General features: G+C 40.4%; 3 protein-coding genes across 3 annotated transcripts in view; 1 reads left to right on the forward strand and 2 right to left on the reverse strand.

The window, feature by feature from the left end:
* Positions 1-941: 941 nt before the first annotated feature.
* Positions 942-7,518, reverse strand: DNAAF10 (dynein axonemal assembly factor 10). Its single transcript, XM_054290400.1, has 8 exons — positions 7,285-7,518; positions 6,228-6,328; positions 5,017-5,147; positions 4,452-4,553; positions 3,594-3,709; positions 3,119-3,253; positions 2,149-2,246; positions 942-1,420 (listed from the first exon to the last, which is right to left on the reverse strand). The coding sequence occupies exons 1-8, from the start codon at positions 7,474-7,476 to the stop codon at positions 1,213-1,215; spliced, it is 1,083 nt and encodes a 360-aa protein (XP_054146375.1). The 5' UTR covers positions 7,477-7,518; the 3' UTR covers positions 942-1,212.
* A 38-nt stretch (positions 7,519-7,556) lies between these two features.
* PNO1 (partner of NOB1 homolog) lies at positions 7,557-13,149 on the forward strand. Its single transcript, XM_054290402.1, has 7 exons — positions 7,557-7,745; positions 7,828-7,977; positions 9,582-9,665; positions 11,165-11,225; positions 11,712-11,829; positions 12,352-12,422; positions 12,874-13,149. The coding sequence occupies exons 1-7, from the start codon at positions 7,572-7,574 to the stop codon at positions 12,939-12,941; spliced, it is 726 nt and encodes a 241-aa protein (XP_054146377.1). The 5' UTR covers positions 7,557-7,571; the 3' UTR covers positions 12,942-13,149.
* Positions 13,150-14,538: 1,389 nt separating this feature from the next.
* Positions 14,539-17,044, reverse strand: part of PPP3R1 (protein phosphatase 3 regulatory subunit B, alpha) — a 38,966-nt gene continuing 36,460 nt past the window's right edge. Inside the window, exon 6 of the mRNA XM_054290157.1 lies at positions 14,539-16,697. Within this exon, the coding sequence (XP_054146132.1) occupies positions 16,650-16,697 (48 nt within the window). The 3' untranslated portion in view covers positions 14,539-16,649. The remainder of the gene's footprint in view (positions 16,698-17,044) is intronic.

A 17,044-nucleotide genomic window follows, 5' to 3' on the forward strand; every position in this document is an offset into this window, starting at 1 on the left:
GATTCCACACCCCCAAAGCTGCAGCCAAGAGTGCAGAGTAATGGTTCCCTCCTGCTGGAATGCACCCTAAGAAGGACAACATTTGAAATAATTTCAGAATATGCTCTCAATATTACACCACGCACAAAAGGAGATGGGATTAGTTGGGTCAAAAAAATCAGATACTAAATATTACACTTAAAAGCAAACCATCAAGTCTTAGGGAAGACAAATGAATCTCATAAATCTTTGTCTTCCACAAAATATTTAGCCTACATTGCCTGTCTTCATCCCTGCTGGCCCTTGCTAAATATGAAATACAAGAACCTAAGTTTGTAGAGGAGAGTATTAGTGACCTACTAAAACCAAGGACTTGCACAGACTCACTTTGCTTATGGTCTACTGTAATGTTCCTCCTGCCCACCCTCTGCTACAGAGGTATGAAGGATTTCTCCATTCCACAAAGTTTAGATTTTATTAGCCTGTTAGGTTTTTCTATACATTACTTCTCTAAATCTCTGGATGTTTGAATAATATACTTTGTTCATATTAAGAAAACACTACACAATTTTATTTGTAGAATATCAAGTTGAAAACAGATATAAAAGCAACAGAACATATAAACTTAATAGGAAACCCAACTAAAATAATAAAACAGTGCATTTTACTCAATAGTTTAATTTCAGTATGATCTTCAATAAAAACCTTACTCCTTTAAACCTGAGTACTTTAGCCTTTGTTATAATTTCTCCATTGTAGTAAAGAATCCTAAGTCACTTTAACAAACATTCTAATTAATAAATCCAGTAACACAACAAGTTTCTGTAGTGGTTCCCACTGCATGAATGCACATGGACAACACTATATATAATAAAGCCAAACCATTTAACAAGCATGAAGAGATTTGCAATATGAATAAACTGAACACAAACCCAAGTGAACTCTACAATTACAGAGCTGTGTTAACACAAAGGCACATTTTATTTTCATTGTAAATTCACATTTCTAGAAGGTTAAATTTTGTGCCCAGACAACTTCAAGTCATGACAGCACAATCAGCCAAACAACTCTGATTGCACGTATCTGATATTTCAATAGAAAAATCTGGCTTCTATTTCTTTAATCCAGTTTTATTAAAGAAATAAATTAAATTAGAAATAGAACGGCTCCCCCCCCCCATATTTACAGACTGCAAACTATATTGCTTTCTCATCAGAAATTCTAGTTTTCTTGTCAAATTTTGTTAAGCTTTGTAACTATCAGCACCCTCACAGTTTGGTCAAAAGCCCCACAGACACAAAGTCCCTTTTTGTCAGGGCTCCAGTCCAGGCTAGAGATGGGCTGTGTTGACAGAGTCACATTCTGCAAGAGACTAAGAGACCCTGCCACCCCCATCTCAGATCCTTCTGAATCTTTCTTCGAGCGCTGGGCTGGGTACTCACTGCCAATGAGAAAATTAAACAAAAAACAGCTACTTAGAAATGTATTGATACAAACACATCATAATCCTCTTTATTTCCTGCTCTACAGATAAGGCAAATAAATGTCTTAAAAGTAATGAATAATCATATCCAGCTATATCTACACTGCATACTTTAGTAGACATTTCATGAAAGAAAAAAGGATGTGGGAAATTTTGAATCCTGACACCCCTATCCTACAGATCTTCATTTTCTAACTGGTTGGCTTTTACCACAGCCAGAAAATTTTCAACACAACTATGCTTCTGAAACTTAATGCACCAACATCATTGCATTTAGAACTATTAAATTATTTTTCCATGTAATTTAAGAAAATGTAAATATAAGAATGGTTAAGTCAAGGCTTTCAATATTTTTCTCAGATGCAACTGCTACCGTATTAGAATTTTAAGAAACCCATTTTTTTCTATTTTTCACCTTGTTAACCAAGGATATAATTAGATCTTCATTACATGAAGACAACAAGGGCAAGATTCACCTGTGCTGTAACATTTTTTAGGGATTAATTCAAGGTTCCAGATCAAGTACTGACACTGAAATCACCCTTTCTACTGCATTTGTAAGCAATAATTTTAACCAGATATTATGAGGTTGGAAGCCGGACCACACTCATCATTTTCAGGAAGATTCTTTCTTAAAACATTGAATGGCTGGTTTCTTAGTCCTGGCTGGAGAAGTGATCACTTACTATTTCCAGAGATGAAGGCTCCCAGATCCTCCACTTGTCATAAATATATCTCTGTTCTGTGGCAGGTGCCGAACCTGCCAAATTGTAGATTTTTGTGCCTAACAAAAGGAAATCAGCATTGTACAGAAGTCATTTGGAGATGAACTTCATTGGAAAGGACATAGAATCTTAAAACAGAGATCACTTGTATGAAAAGAGGCCGGCCTTCCCATAGTGGATGGTTAATTTCACTGTATGATATCTCTTAAAATCATTACTGGAAGGGACTATATTACACTGTGCAAACAAAACACAGTCAACAACTCAAACCTCAGCCAGGGAACTAAGATCATATAGCAACAGAAATCACTTCGGGAAAAACCCCAACACGTCCTCTGACTTAATGTATATCTGTCTGCAAACGTCCACTAGGAAAAGCTTAAATGTGCTAAATGAACAACAAATTCTATTGTCACATTTTGTTACAAAATCATTTATAAATAAATAAGTTAAATTTATTGTTTTATTCTCTAAAAAAATTCTTTGATTCAGAATCAAGTACCTCCAACACCTTATCTGCCCTGAATGATAGTATAGAAAATACTAAGAGATACTAAGTTGAAACTCGGCCTTTTCTAAAAAAGGGAAGTCCTAAAGAACTTCACCATAAAAGCGCCTTTTCTTGAATTACCACCAGATCTTGTTCACTAAAAAAACCAACCAAACAAAAAAACCCAAATAAAAACCCAAAAACAAAAAAATAAAAAAAACACCACCAAAAAAAACCCAAAAAATCCACAAAAAACCAAACCAAACCAAAAAAAACCCCAACAAAACAACAAAAAACCCACCAAAAAAAGCAACACCAACCAAACAAAACAAAAAAATTATGAAGTAACCTGGGCATTTCTTACCTATTTGTACTACACCTGTAGTAATTTAGAATTTAGAAAGTTTGTATCTTATTAAGAAATTCTCAGTCTCCCCCTACCTTCTCTGAAACAGAAGCAAAACCTTTGGTTGGATGCTGAGTTCTCATATCAAAAACATGGAATTTTCCCTCAAGCGATGTGGCCACCAGCTTATTCATATTTATATCTTTTCTGTCAAATTCCACACTGCAAACCTGGATATAGAACAAGATAAATTCAGTCTTGTAATTTAGTCACTGTTAAAAAAAAAATGGGTGTTTTGTGATTTGTAAATATGTATTAATCATTGCTTAATTCCACAATAATATCATCATCAAACAGGAAATAAACATGTTGATCTGAAAACATTAATCCACTGAAAAATGTCCTCATCAAGAATGAGAGGGGTACAACATGCTGAACCTAAAGAAAATTATTCCTTGGTACAATCTCAGCAGAAACATCTTCTGGGTAAGTTTCACACAGACAGAGTCCTTTTAATTTTTCCATCCTACTTAGGAGCTGGAATGAAAAATACTTTTGTGATTTCCTTACCCCATTCTTAATGTTGGTCTCCCATCGTAGTGACATGGTTTTTAAGTCAAACAATTTAATGTCCCCATTGTCATATCCGGCACATACAACACGTTCCTCTTGATTGTAAGCATTACCTGGACATAGAGAGAGAATTTACCAGAAAACACAAAACCTCTTTAGCCTGTAAATTTCAGAAGTTCCAGGCCTGCAGTTTCAACTTCCATTTATACAACAACAACAACAACAAAAAGTTGTTGGGATATTAAGATGTGCTGAACTGGATGATTTTCAAACCTGAAGGGTCTAGAAAAATCTTGTGTAGGACACAAGCAACTTTGCTCTCTCCAAAGAAAAACGCAGAGCTCACATCAAGCATTGCTGTTTTCTTTAATTTGCTCTTAAGCTTCAAGGGACTTCTCTTAAATTAACTGCTTAATGTTTGGTAGCTGCAGCTACACTACAACAGTGGTGAGTTCCCAGTACATGCCAACATTTACAGTCCTTCCGGACCACACAGCTAGATACACTATTTTTACATTTCTAGGCACATAAATAAAGCTTGCACAGCTTATCTGTGAAACCACAGAATCATTAATCATTTAGGTTGGAAAAGACCTTCAAGATGATCAAGTCCAACTACAAACAGTGACCAAAAGTGATTAGAGAATGAATCTAAAACCCATCTATCACAAACCCACAAAACTGGTTTATTTTGAAGAAAAAAACCCACACATAAATTTAACAGTGTAGAAAAGTAAAACCTGCTACTTATACATCCATACAAAATAAAGTATTCCATAACATCCTGAAATACATTGACAATCATCAAAACACAGTCATGTGAGAGGGAGGAATGGTCATAGTCTGATCAATTACCAAAAGCCACAGTCCAGCAGTCTCTTTTGCTCTCCCCCTGTACAGGTTCCATATTAGCCACAGGAGTGTCCTTCTGCCTTGGGTCCCACACCTTCACAGTTCCTGGGAAAGAAAAACAATAGATTTTGTATTAGGAATACATTGTCATACTGTGTTCACCTTCCCAGGAAAGCCCTTTGCTTTTCATCTTAATCATTCAAAAGACAGGAGCAACTCTTTCAACTCTAGCAAGCTGCACTGTGTTTTGTCAACATACGAAAGAACCACAAAACTAAACAGAAACAGAGTGAAAGCATTTGTTAAAGATGCATTTTCTCTAGCTGATATTTTGCATTTATTATGGTTTGTGTTCCTTCTGTCTCGTGCCCAGTGACAACAGTACCTTTTGCTTATCTGTGGCTTCTAGAAGAATTAGAGAAAACGGGTCCCAAGAAAGATTCAAAAGACAGTGTATAAAGAACTAGTTGCTACAGCTTGTAACTAGTTCAGATGGCAGACTATGCCCTGCCATCAAGAGCTTGCAGGCTCACCGAACTGGGAAGACTTGCAGAGTTCACTAACTCACCATCTCGACTGCCAGTCACAATTTCTGGTGCACCTTCCCCAATTCCTAAGCCACCTACACCATCTATACTGTTTATGATTTCCTTATGACCTTTCACAGAATACACTGGTATTTCAGGAGCTTCTAAATTCCTAGGCAAGAAAGAAAAAGAACAGAAAACATGGCATTTTTCCTTGACACTCAGGATTTGTATAAAAATGAAAGGAAAATTGAGCACAAATCATAAAAGCTCAGATTAACAGTGAGAACAAATATGGACATCACCACTAAGAATCATGAGTCTTTGTTTGATTCCTTCTTTGGCTACTGGTTTGGACTGCTCCAAAAGATTTGCCTCTGTTCTGAACCTCCCTGTTTGTAAAGGCAGTTGTGAGATTCACCACAGCAACCACTCAGACCCAGTTTTACACGCTGGGCTCAAAAATGAATCACACTACAGTTCAAGAAACTCCAAGTATCTTTACTTTCAGTAGGTCCATAAAATAATTTGATTAATTGATCCCCACCTAGCTCTGACTACTGCTAACTTCAGTAATAATAGGTGACTATTATTACTGCTAAGTTCAGTAATAATAGGTGACTATTGTATCCAGCCATGAGTTTCATGGTTCTTTCCCACTGATTCCCATTCTTTGAGAATCCTTCCGAATTTTATTTTACATTTCAACTAGTAGCTGTCCATGTAATTCTTGCTATTCCAACAAGAACCAGTAGCTCCTTGACACAGGGCAATATAATAATGATAATAAAAAAATCCCCTTTTGACACTACTACTTTATTTGACCATAAATTTACCTAGACATTAATTACACCAATAATTCAGGGACGTAGAGGAAATACTTTAAATGTCAAGATTAAAAATATATATTTAATCTAGACATGAAATTTAGGTTGAACACAACCTCTTGTTTGTACTTATGCATCCATTCAAAAGCCTTTTTCAGAGGATAACCTCACAGAACTTTAACAGGTTTTTGTAGCTGCACAAAGAAGATGGGAGTGAAGCAGCACTGAATTAAACATGATGCAGAATTCTGTGTTGTTTCTACAAAACAGGCATGGTCCAAATACAATAGCCAGCAAAGCCTGCACTAGGTCCCAACCACGCATGGGCAGCATGGAGAGCATCTCATGCAAAATCCACAAACAGAAACCTCTGTTCAGACAGACATGGACAATATCAAGTGAAAATACTTCCAGAAAATGCTTACCATATGTTAAGGTTTCCATCGAAATCTCCTGTCGCTAAGTATCTTTGCTGCAGAGATGTAGCACCAAAAGTTCCACATTTTATAGGTTTGGGCTTTTCGATCTTTTAAAGAAAGGAAATGTCTGTGTCAGCACATGGAAAAGGCAAACACACCCGCAGGCCACACAGTTCTCAGGAGTGCACAGGGGCAAGGGTCAGTGACACACACATGGGATATTTGGTGCAAAATACTACCAAAATGTTATTGAAGGCAAGCTGCACTTGGAGTTTCATCCTTGTGCACAGAAAAGCAGAGGGCTGAGGTTACTGCTCTGGAAGAAAACACTCTGCTTGTGGCCTAGTGGGGCCTTATGCACCTGAGGAACTCCTACGTCTCAGAAGAAGTGAACACTCAGAGGTCAATCTGAGAGAAAAAAACCAACCAAACAAAAAAGCAAAAAACCAACCAACCACCCAAAAAAACCCCAAAACCCAACCAACCAACCTCAAACCCCAACAAAACAAACAAACAAACAAACAAACAAACAAAAAACGAAAAAACACTCCCAAAAAAGCCAAACACAGGCAGAAACCAGAAACTCATAACACAACACATGAAAACAACCTACAAAACACAGCAGTAAACAAAATCACAGAATCACAGCCTGTTAGGTTGAAAAAGACCTCTGAGATGGTCGAGTCCAACCTGTGACCGGCCACTACGTTGTCAACTAAACCATGGCACTGAGTGCCAAATCCAGTATTCCCTTAAACATCTCCAGGTGACTCCATCACCTCCCTGGGCAGCCCATTTCAATGTCTAATCACCCTTTCTGTGAGGAAATTCCTCCTAATGTCAAATCGAAACCTCTGCAGCTTAAGTTCTGTCAGTAGTTGCCTGGGAAAAGAGAGACTCCCACCCGGCTACAACCTTTCAGGGAATTGTGGTGAGCGTTTCTTATCAAGAAACGACAGGGTATCAGTGAATCAGCACATTTAACACGTAAATCAGCTCCCGTTTTTTATCCCCGGGCCCTGGACAAACGTCCCGGCAGCTGTTCCCGAGGGACCGTGCTCACCTCCCGCAGCACCTCCAGACGGGCTCCGTGCAGCTCGTACAGCTGGATGATGCCGGTGCCGCGGGCGGCGCTGCCCAGGCACATCAGGCGGGCGCTGCGGGGCACCCACTTGCAATCGAACACGGTGTAGCTCAGCGCCTGCTGGACGTGCGACACCACCTGCGGCCGCTCCAGACCCAGCACCGCCGACATCCCGCCCCGCTCCTTCCCCTGGGCCGGCGGCTGCGGCGGAAGCGCCCGGCGGCCCCTTCCGGCGAGAGCTGTACCACGTGTGCTCCGCGGCCGGCATGGAGACCGAGGCGGCCGCCAGCGGCGGCTTCACCAGCGTCGTGTCCCGGCGGAGCCGGAGGAAGCGGCGGGCGGGCGGCGAGGAGCCGGCGGCGGGAGCTGCCATGGACACGGCGGGACCGCGGCCCAGCAAGCGGCCGGCGTTCCCGCCCGTGGCCGCCGAGGCGCTCGGGGTACGCGGGGTGCCGGGGAAATGCCGCTCCCGCATGTCCGCTGTGCCCCGCCTCACGGCCTGCTGCGTCTCGCCCCCGGCAGGTTGGGAAGGGTGAGCTGAGGAAGATCCCTGTGCCGGCCAACAGGTACACGCCGCTTAAGGAGAACTGGATGAAGATATTCACGCCCATTGTGGAGCATCTGCAGCTTCAAATCAGGTTCAACTTGAAAACGAGAAATGTTGAGATCAAGGTAAGGGGAGCAACTTCTTGGGCCTTCCCTGGTAAGAGAAGGTTGTGTGCAGACCTCGTAGCACCTTCCAGTGTCTGAAGGGGCCTCCAAGGAAGCGGGAGAGGGGCTCTTTGTCAGGAACTGTAGTGACAGGACAAAGAGTTACGTTTACAAATTGAAAGAAGGAAGATTTGGTTTGGATATTGGGAAGGATTTTTTTACTGTGAGTAGTGAGACACTGGAAGTGGTTGCCCGGGGCTACCCCAACCCTGGCAGTGTTCAAAGCAGGTTGGATAAGGCCTTGAGCAGCCTGGTTTAGTGACAGATGTCCCTTCCTGTGGCAGGGGGGTTGGCACTAGATGATCTTATGGTCCACTCCAACCCCTTACCGTTCTATGATTCTGCCTCCTGAAAGGCAGGGCCTCTTCTCATGGTTGTTCTTGGTCCACAGATTAAAGACTAGAGAAGTCGTAAATCCCATATAATGCTTGGAAAAATGGAAACTGTGTGGTGTCACCTCCCTGGGGATCACATCTGGCAGTTGTTGTTTAGAACAAGTAATTACTGCAAGTAAAATCCAAAACTACAGATCCATTCCAGAAGGAGCCAGCAGAAGCTGGGGGAGTTTTTGTAGGAGAAAGTTATGTACTATAGAAAGTTATGTACATGAAGGAAGAATTTTCATCCATGTCTTAGATACGATTTTGTAATTCAGTGTTTTCCGGCTATTTAAGGTTACCAAATACTGACGTGAAAGTAAACAGTATCTTTTAAGGGGGCACTGAATCTCCTAATGCCTTTGTTTGTGGCAGACGATAAGGACCCATAGTTTAATAGCATTTGATTTTTCTTTAATGGATTGCAATGGAATACCTTAGGGCACAGACGCCAGTATAAACCTGTAATTCTTGTAGATACTCATTCTTTATCCTTATTCCTCTTGAGCAATGTTCACACCAGGAATTTTTAAGGGCATATCTAAAGTTTTGACGTATGACTAACTGTATTAGCACCACTGACATGAGAGATCTTCCAATGTAATAGTGAAAATACAACAGGCATTTTGCTTCCTAACGATGAAATGTTATCACAAGTTTGATGGCAGGAATTGAAGGAAAGGTGACAGAATTATCCCTTATTTACTTTATTTCCTAGAAATAACCTCAGGGGAAAGGTAGGGAGGAGCAGGAACACCTGCAGTTTCACTCCATAACTGTGCAGGAGAAAACCCTGGGATTTTAACACCACCTTTTGATATGAAATGATGTCTGGTGAAAAACAAGGTAGTTTTGTTCTTAATCAAGGTAATTTTATTTTGCCCATATTCATCATCAATATAAAACTTTGAAATTAATTTCATTCATCTGCTAAGGTATATTTACAATATTGTCATTAGAATAACTCTGCTGCCATCACCATCCTTCTCTTTTTCCTGCTGTTTGCTGTTGCTGTTAAGTTTGTGTTGTTTTTGGGTTTTCTCCACCAAAAGGGTTCTGCTCAGTCAGTGGTGGTGTGGATTTTCAGCAGCTTTTCTCTTCTCTCCCCTCCAAGTGCAGGCTGATCTTTAAAGTTCTGATCCTAACTTGCCTGGTCTTAATTTGCAAACATAACTTCTTGTCTTGCAGACTTGTCAAGAGACAAAGGATCTCAGTGCTCTGACAAAAGCAGCTGATTTTGTGAAAGCCTTTATACTTGGATTTCAAGTAGAGGTGAGTCTCCCAACAACCAGATTGTGAGATTGCTCCAGTTTACTGGTCTGTCTCTGGCCTCTGCAAATTACAGTAAGAAATAAAGAGAAAAATCCTTAGGTGGTTTTCTAGAAATCAATGTTTTCTAGAAATTGTGACTGGAGTAGACATCCAGTTTCTTAAGTTAATGCCGGATAAAAAAGTAGCCTACAAACAGCACATAAACAGAAAACATAGGTTGTGTGAGACAAGCATAAAGGAAAAATCTCTCTCTGAGGTCCCCTGCACTGGTAGAGACTGCTCATTTTTCTTAAGCCCAAGCCAATAACCTCCAGTCTGTGCAAAACTCACAGAATCACAGAATTAACGAGGTCAGAAAAGACCTTTGAGATCATCAAGTCCAACCTAAGACTTTATCAACTAAACCATGGCACTGAGTGCCACATCCAGTCATTTTTTAAACACCTCCAGGGATGGTGACTCTACCAGCTCCCTGGGAAGCCCGTTCCAGTTCCCAATCACTCCTTCTGTGAAGTACTTATTCCTAATATCCAGCCTAAACTTCCCCTGGTGCAGTTTGAGACTGTGTGCTCTTGTCCTGTCCCTGGTTGCCTGGGAGGTGAGACCAACCCCCACCTGGCTACACTCTCCTTTCAGGCAGTTGTAGAGTGATAAGGTCTCCCCTGAGCCTCCTTTTCTCCAGGCTGAGCTCCTCCAGCTCCCTCAACCACTTCTCGTAGGACTTTTGTTCCAGACCCTTCATCAGCCTTGCTGCTCTTCTCTGGGCACATTCGAGCATCTGAAAGTCCTTCTTAAATTGGGGTGCCCAAAACAGTAGTGGACATCCTAGTCAAGGTATGGCCTAACCAATGCAAAGTACAGGGGAAGAATGACTTCCCTGCTCCTGCTGGCCACACTGTTCCTGATACAGGCCAGGATGCCATTTGCATTCTTGGCCATGTTGGTACACTGCCGGCTTGTATTCAGGCAGCTGTCAGCTGAACCCCCAGGTTCCTTTCTACCTGGTTGCTGTTGTGGCCAAAGCGTAGGACCCGGCACATGGACTTACTAAACCTTCTATTAATGGATTTGGCCCATCTATCCAGCCTGTCCAGGTCCTTCTGCAGAGCCCTCCTAGCCTCCAGCAGATCACCAGTTGTGCTTGCAGCTTGGTGTCATCTGCAAATTTGCTAAAGGTGGACTCTCATCCAGATTATCAGTAGATACGAAATAGGACTGGGCCTGTTGGAGCAAACAAACCCACGTTTTTCAGTGTTGTAGGGGCTGCTCCTTGCTCTAGACCTGTACTGGATCCACTAGCACTGGGGAAGCAGGGCTGAATGCAGGGGCATCCAAACCTGTGTAGGGTTCTCTAGATGGAAATATTTGTATTGCTGTTAAAAAAAAGTGGATTTAATTTAGTTGTTATTTGCTAGGTTGTGTGTATAAAGAGAACAGCAGCTTTCAGCTGTGTTACTGGGACAAAATAACTGCTGATAACAAATCTCCTGCTCTTTTAGGATGCCCTTGCTCTCATCAGATTAGATGATCTTTTTCTAGAGTCATTTGAAGTTACAGACGGTGAGTATTTTCTGATGCAGCATTCAAGAAGTCATGTGTGCATCCTGCTACTATGGATTTGTTTTTTCTTTCCCACTGCTCCACTTTTATCACTTGCCCTCATGGATCAGGAAAGTCAGAAACATCTAATTTTATGTAATACTGGGACTCCTTGGAGTCCCCTGTAGAGCAGGATCTAAACCTGATCTACTTAATTTCTACCAGTGTTAGCTTGGTGCACTTTGACTCCATTTCCTCAACATAAAGTGCAGTGCCTTTCTCTGCAGTTCTAAAGGAGACTTCAGCGAGCCAGAAACCCCATGTCAGCACTGGCTGCAGTGTGCACTACTAGTCAAAAAAAAGCTGAAATCCAGATGGATCTGTGTTGACCAGTGAAGTTGGTTTTGTAGTACTTGGCACAAGTTGTTTCCAGCAACTTCACCAAGGAAAGTATTAACAGGAATACACACTGCTGCTGTTACCCTGGTCATGCTATTCTCATTTCAGTGAAACCTTTGAAAGGAGATCATCTGTCAAGAGCAATAGGGAGAATAGCAGGGAAAGGTGGAAAAACCAAATTCACCATAGAAAATGTGACCAGGACACGCATCGTTCTTGCTGACTCGTAAGTACAGACTGACTTCCTCCTCAGCAAAGCACAACCCCTCAGCTGATCCATGTCCTATGCCAGAAACAAAGATAACTTAAATTTTATGAAACTATAGAGCAGTAGTAAGAAAAAAAATTTAAGAGTCTATTTTAATGAATACAAGTTATTTGACCTTTTATTATGAGAATGATGGTGTCATCAGCGCATCTAGACTTCAGTCACTTCCCACAGCATAAGAATTCCTTCTTATGAATAATCAAAGTTGAACTCACCAACACAGCAATGTTTTCCTCCTGAAGCTGCTAGCAACACTGTTAAATCTGCAAATGGTACAATCTATTTTTAAAGGATTTAGAAGAGCACAAGTCTTATGTTTTAGGTTTTGTAGGTTTCGGTTGGTTTTTTTTTTGTTTACAAGTGTACAAAAGAAACTAGGACACTGATAAAAAATTCCACATTTATCTCTAACCTCCAGTTCTCTATTAACTGTGCAATCTTTTAAGTTACTGTTAACTACTGCTACTTTTCTTTCTACAGAAAAATTCATATTTTGGGATCTTTTCAGAACATTAAAATGGCACGAACAGCAATTTGCAATCTAATTTTAGGTAAGTCCTCTTATTTAATCTTCACTACAAATGAATCTTGCAGTTTGAGGAACTGCTTTATGGCTCTCACCCTCTTCCCTGTCCTGTCCACACCTATATTTGGAGTAAATAGCTTGCTGGCAGTTGGCTTGTTGCTCTTAAGAGAAAAATCTAGGGGAGAAGCAGGGAATCCAGGACTTGCTTTCTGGCTCCAAAACCCTCACCACATTGCAGAAAGATGTTCTGCATTTCGATTTAGCTACAGCATTCCCTAAAGGGTCTCAAAAGCCAGAGGGAGCAACCCACTCAAAGCAGAAGTTGAGCTCTGCACTTGCAGTAAGATGGTGACTGACCTTGCCCATCCTTCTCACCCTTTGGCTTAGTTCTCCACTTTTAACACAGGTGTGAGCACAACACATCCCTTTTTGTGACAGATGACATTTCTTGAGTGGATTTGTGCCTTCTTCTGCAGGAAGTCCTCCATCCAAAGTTTATGGCAATATTAGGGCAGTGGCCAGCAGAGCAGCTGAGAGGTTCTGAGCTGCACCACCGAGGACTGGAGCTGGAAGTCCAGGTTCCTGAACACAGGAGAAGCCGAGAGCTACAGAAGCCATCAGTTTTCTGCTGGATTTGGAAGCCCAGAAGAAAACCACAACTGTTGGTGCAGTCTGATTGACTTTGGACATGTGGTCTGATTTGAACACACCTAATGTTTCTGTCTAGTCATTAAAAGAGGTTTTAAATTGTGTCTATATCAAAAGTCCATAATTTTACTTGAACAGCCTCAAACAAAAATCTGCTTCACTACGGATTTTCTGAATATCAGACTTAAGACGCTGCTTCTTCAGAAAGCCTTGGTGTTTAATGTTTCGAGCCTAAAGGAATTGGCAGAGTTATGCATTTATAAACACACATCATGGTTTAGTATCTTCCTGAAAGGAGTCAACTGGAATGCAGAGTCCAATGGCATGCTGTCCACTGAGTGCTGCTGCTGAGCAATGCATCACATGAAAAGAGTAAGATGAAGGGGTAAATAACACATTTGAACTGAATCCTGAATCTGCACGCATATAGATTTCTTAATTCCTACAAATTATCTGTAAGGACAGCCTAGTGGAGCCAAGAGCCATGAGGTTAAGTATGTTCCAGTGTACCAGAGCACCAATAACTGTAAGGTCCTGTGTGTCTCCTTAAAATGCTACATAAGCAGCATAATGCAGTAAAAGTAGGGGGAGAAATTAAGAGTGACCACTCCAAGTAAGATTTAAAAACGAACCCTCTTCTCCTAAACCTGCCAGGCAACCTTCTGTAAAATGTCTTGCAAAATAACTAAGTCAGGTTTGGGAATGAAAACAGAAATAAGATTATCAAACACACAAGCAAATTAAGTATTTAGGTCAATGTCCAAGTTTCCAGAATAGGGCCTTCAGTTGTGAATAGATTAGACTTGCTGGAGTACCTTGAGCACACACAGTTTAGCAGTCTGAGCGATACAGGGGACAGTGTGTGCATTCTGAGCAGCTCCAGGCACATGTACCTGCTCACTACATTTTCTGTTCCTTGACTGCTTGTGTCATTTATTTCAATTAGCTTCAAAGATAAAGGAGAGTGATGCAAGAGCACACAAAATTGACGTTTATCCTAAATTAGGCGCATACCTACACTGACCCAAAGCAGCAGAAGGGAGAGGGCAGCACACAGAAGGTCCAAACACCTGCACCCCAAAGAGCACAGCACAGAGCTGCTGTGAAGGGTATACCTGTGCAAGAAGGGCTGGTGTCATCAATACAAAGCTCAGACCTTTTCTGAGACATGTGAACTGCCTTTTATTCTCCACCTACATTAATGTTAGGGGGGGTTGGTTTGTTTTTTAAAACCACTTTCCACAGGGATTTCAAACAAAGTAGGTGATCCACTTTGAACATTTAGCAAAGAGAACCAGATGTGCCATTAAACAACCTCAACATGTCTTGAAACACTGAAACGACCCCTGGTCGTTTTCAACAGACTGCACCCTGTGGAGTTTTGTAGTAAATCTTAATAATCAAGGAGTGGACAAAAAATATGAACAGGTTTTCTTCAGAGCAAGGTGCAGAGCTGCTTTAAGGTGAACAGGAAAGGTACTGAGCACCCCAGCTAAGGTTCAAATATTTTATTTTATATTCATACAGTATGAAGGTTCTTACAGTTCCCACAATATACGATGTAGCATGCAGAGGAAAAACTAAACATTCAACATAAATCTTTTTTCCCCACACAAACTGAAAAAAAACCTCATCCCTCCCCTTCCAGTCCCCCATAGGAAGTAACATTAGCACTAATTCCTATAATGCCAGCCAAGATATGCACAAGCAAGAAAAACTGAAAGCATTTGCTAAAATGTTTGTAACAAATACTTATGTACAAAAAATTCACAAAAAGACTAATTCCCCCCCTGAAGCAGAGCACATGGCAGTTGACACTGGAACAGATACAACCACTGGCTGGGATTATAAACCACGTACTGATCCAGAAGAAGAAAAAAGTTACATGTAGTGGAGATTTTTGTTTTGAACATTAACATTTACCAAAGTTTGGCAACATTATCTTTTTAATTATGCAAATTATGTAAACAAGAGGAACATTTCAAATCGATCTACATGCAAAACTTCATGTCATGCAAGGACACTAAGCACCTGGATTTCTCTCTTACAGACAGAGCCCATGATGTGCAGCACTCAGTTGAAGGAACAGCTATGGCAGACAGGTGCTTGATTGAAGAGGTTCAGACAACCTGCACTTTCCACCGCTCATTATAAAACATTTTTTTAAAATAGAAAAACTACTATACAGGAAAGATGTACTGTCCTAAAAAATCTAGCAAATGTTTTTCTTCCAGCCAATAGTACCACTGCAGAAAAGGGAAGGGATGATATAAAGTTGTAAAACATGGCTCGCTACTTTTATGTCACACAAACAGATCAAGTTACGTTCCATTACAAATTATGATATGGACAAATTTAGAAAAGAAAAAAAATTCTCCAGGAAAAGGACTGGAGAACTGCAAGAGGTATAAATTTAGATAGTGTGAAGTTTTCCTCCTCTATGGCATACTTTAACAAGATTCCCCCCCGTATGAATCATATATACATATATATATATAAAATATTACCAGTTATTTAGCTACCTGTAGTATTTTTTAAATGCAAGGGGGGAAATTATCATGGGTGAAACAACAGAATTTAAGTGGCAAGAACATTGTATAATCTAAGTACTGTATAAAATAAGTAGATGGGAATCCTGCACAGTTATGTTGATCCTAATTTCATTAAGCTAAGCACAAGAGAAAATTGTATATGCATCTACCACCTTAAGCAGCTGTATCTAAATTGAACCCAGAACAGCAGAGTTGTCTTGGCTTCAGACAGCTGTAACTGCTCCCAATTCCTAGGTGATGGAATCTAACAGCCATCAAAGCATTCCACAGTCACTATATGTACATGAGGACTACTTCTTGGCAGTAGCATTAAACTATATTCTCATATTAAGTAGAACTGAACTAAGTTATTTAGCAAAGAGACACGGTCCCTGGTAATATATTAATAGGTAAAAAGAAACTTAGTCTCCTGTGTTACAAAAAAAAGTAATTAAGGTGATTTAATAAGAAGCAATGCTTTGTCAGCCATTCAATATATAGAAACATCTGAACAGTCACAGGAAAAGAGTTGACCTAAGACCCAGTTAAAACTTTACATTCTTCTACTATATATATAAAACTGTGTGAAATAAAAGTAAGGATGTATATCCACATATTGAACTGTTAATATTCTGCTTGGCACTTTGTACTCTAGTTTTGTTTCTGAGTCAAGTATATTAAATTAAAGCCCACCTAGCTACTACATATAGAAAGCTACATATATATCTATATATAAATACACACACACATATATATAGATAGATAGATAGATATTTCCTTGTTATAAAAGATGAAGAAAAATAAATTAAAAAGCCAACCCCTTCCCTTTCTCCGCCACATTGATATGCTCTTTCCATCTTTGCTGTCCTTCAGACTTTAAAGTGCTACACTGAGTTATTGAGAGAATAAAAGTTCAATAACACTTAGTTGGCTTCATGAGGCTCATGTTGGAAAATGTGGCTTCACAGAGAAAAATACTTCCATTTAAATACACAGAGAGCATTGCTGGACGTCTTGAGCAGATCTTCAGAGATGGAGAAGAAAGCAAAAGTGTTGGGTGGTGCCCTACAGAGTCACACATCTACGACCATCTTTTTGTGGATATCTAGGCCTCCTACAACCTGGGAGAAAAAACAAGGTTCAGAAACACGAGAACTGAAAATTAGCAAAGTGCAAAGAACACATTCAATAGATGCACTGAGGTCAATCATAAAGGCAGTACTTCCCTGGCCACTCCAAACTGATTTACATTTTACAAGTACTGTGAGAGATAAAATTAATTATGTACAAACCAAGGTAGTTAAGTACAATTAGTACAATTTACATGCTCAAAGGCCTGAAAACCACTGCAAATAACACCATTCTGGCATTCCTCTCTATCTCATATTATGACCTTGTATGTTTGTGCATGTTAAATAAAATCGTGACTTCTAAAACTGTAAAACTGTGAACCTTCCCAGGAAAAAGA

This window comes from Melozone crissalis, unplaced genomic scaffold (assembly GCF_028551555.1).
Source record: "Melozone crissalis strain CALT ecotype California unplaced genomic scaffold, PUWL_Pcris_2 ptg000081l_1, whole genome shotgun sequence".
In the NCBI taxonomy this organism is placed as follows: Eukaryota; Metazoa; Chordata; class Aves; order Passeriformes; family Passerellidae; genus Melozone; species Melozone crissalis.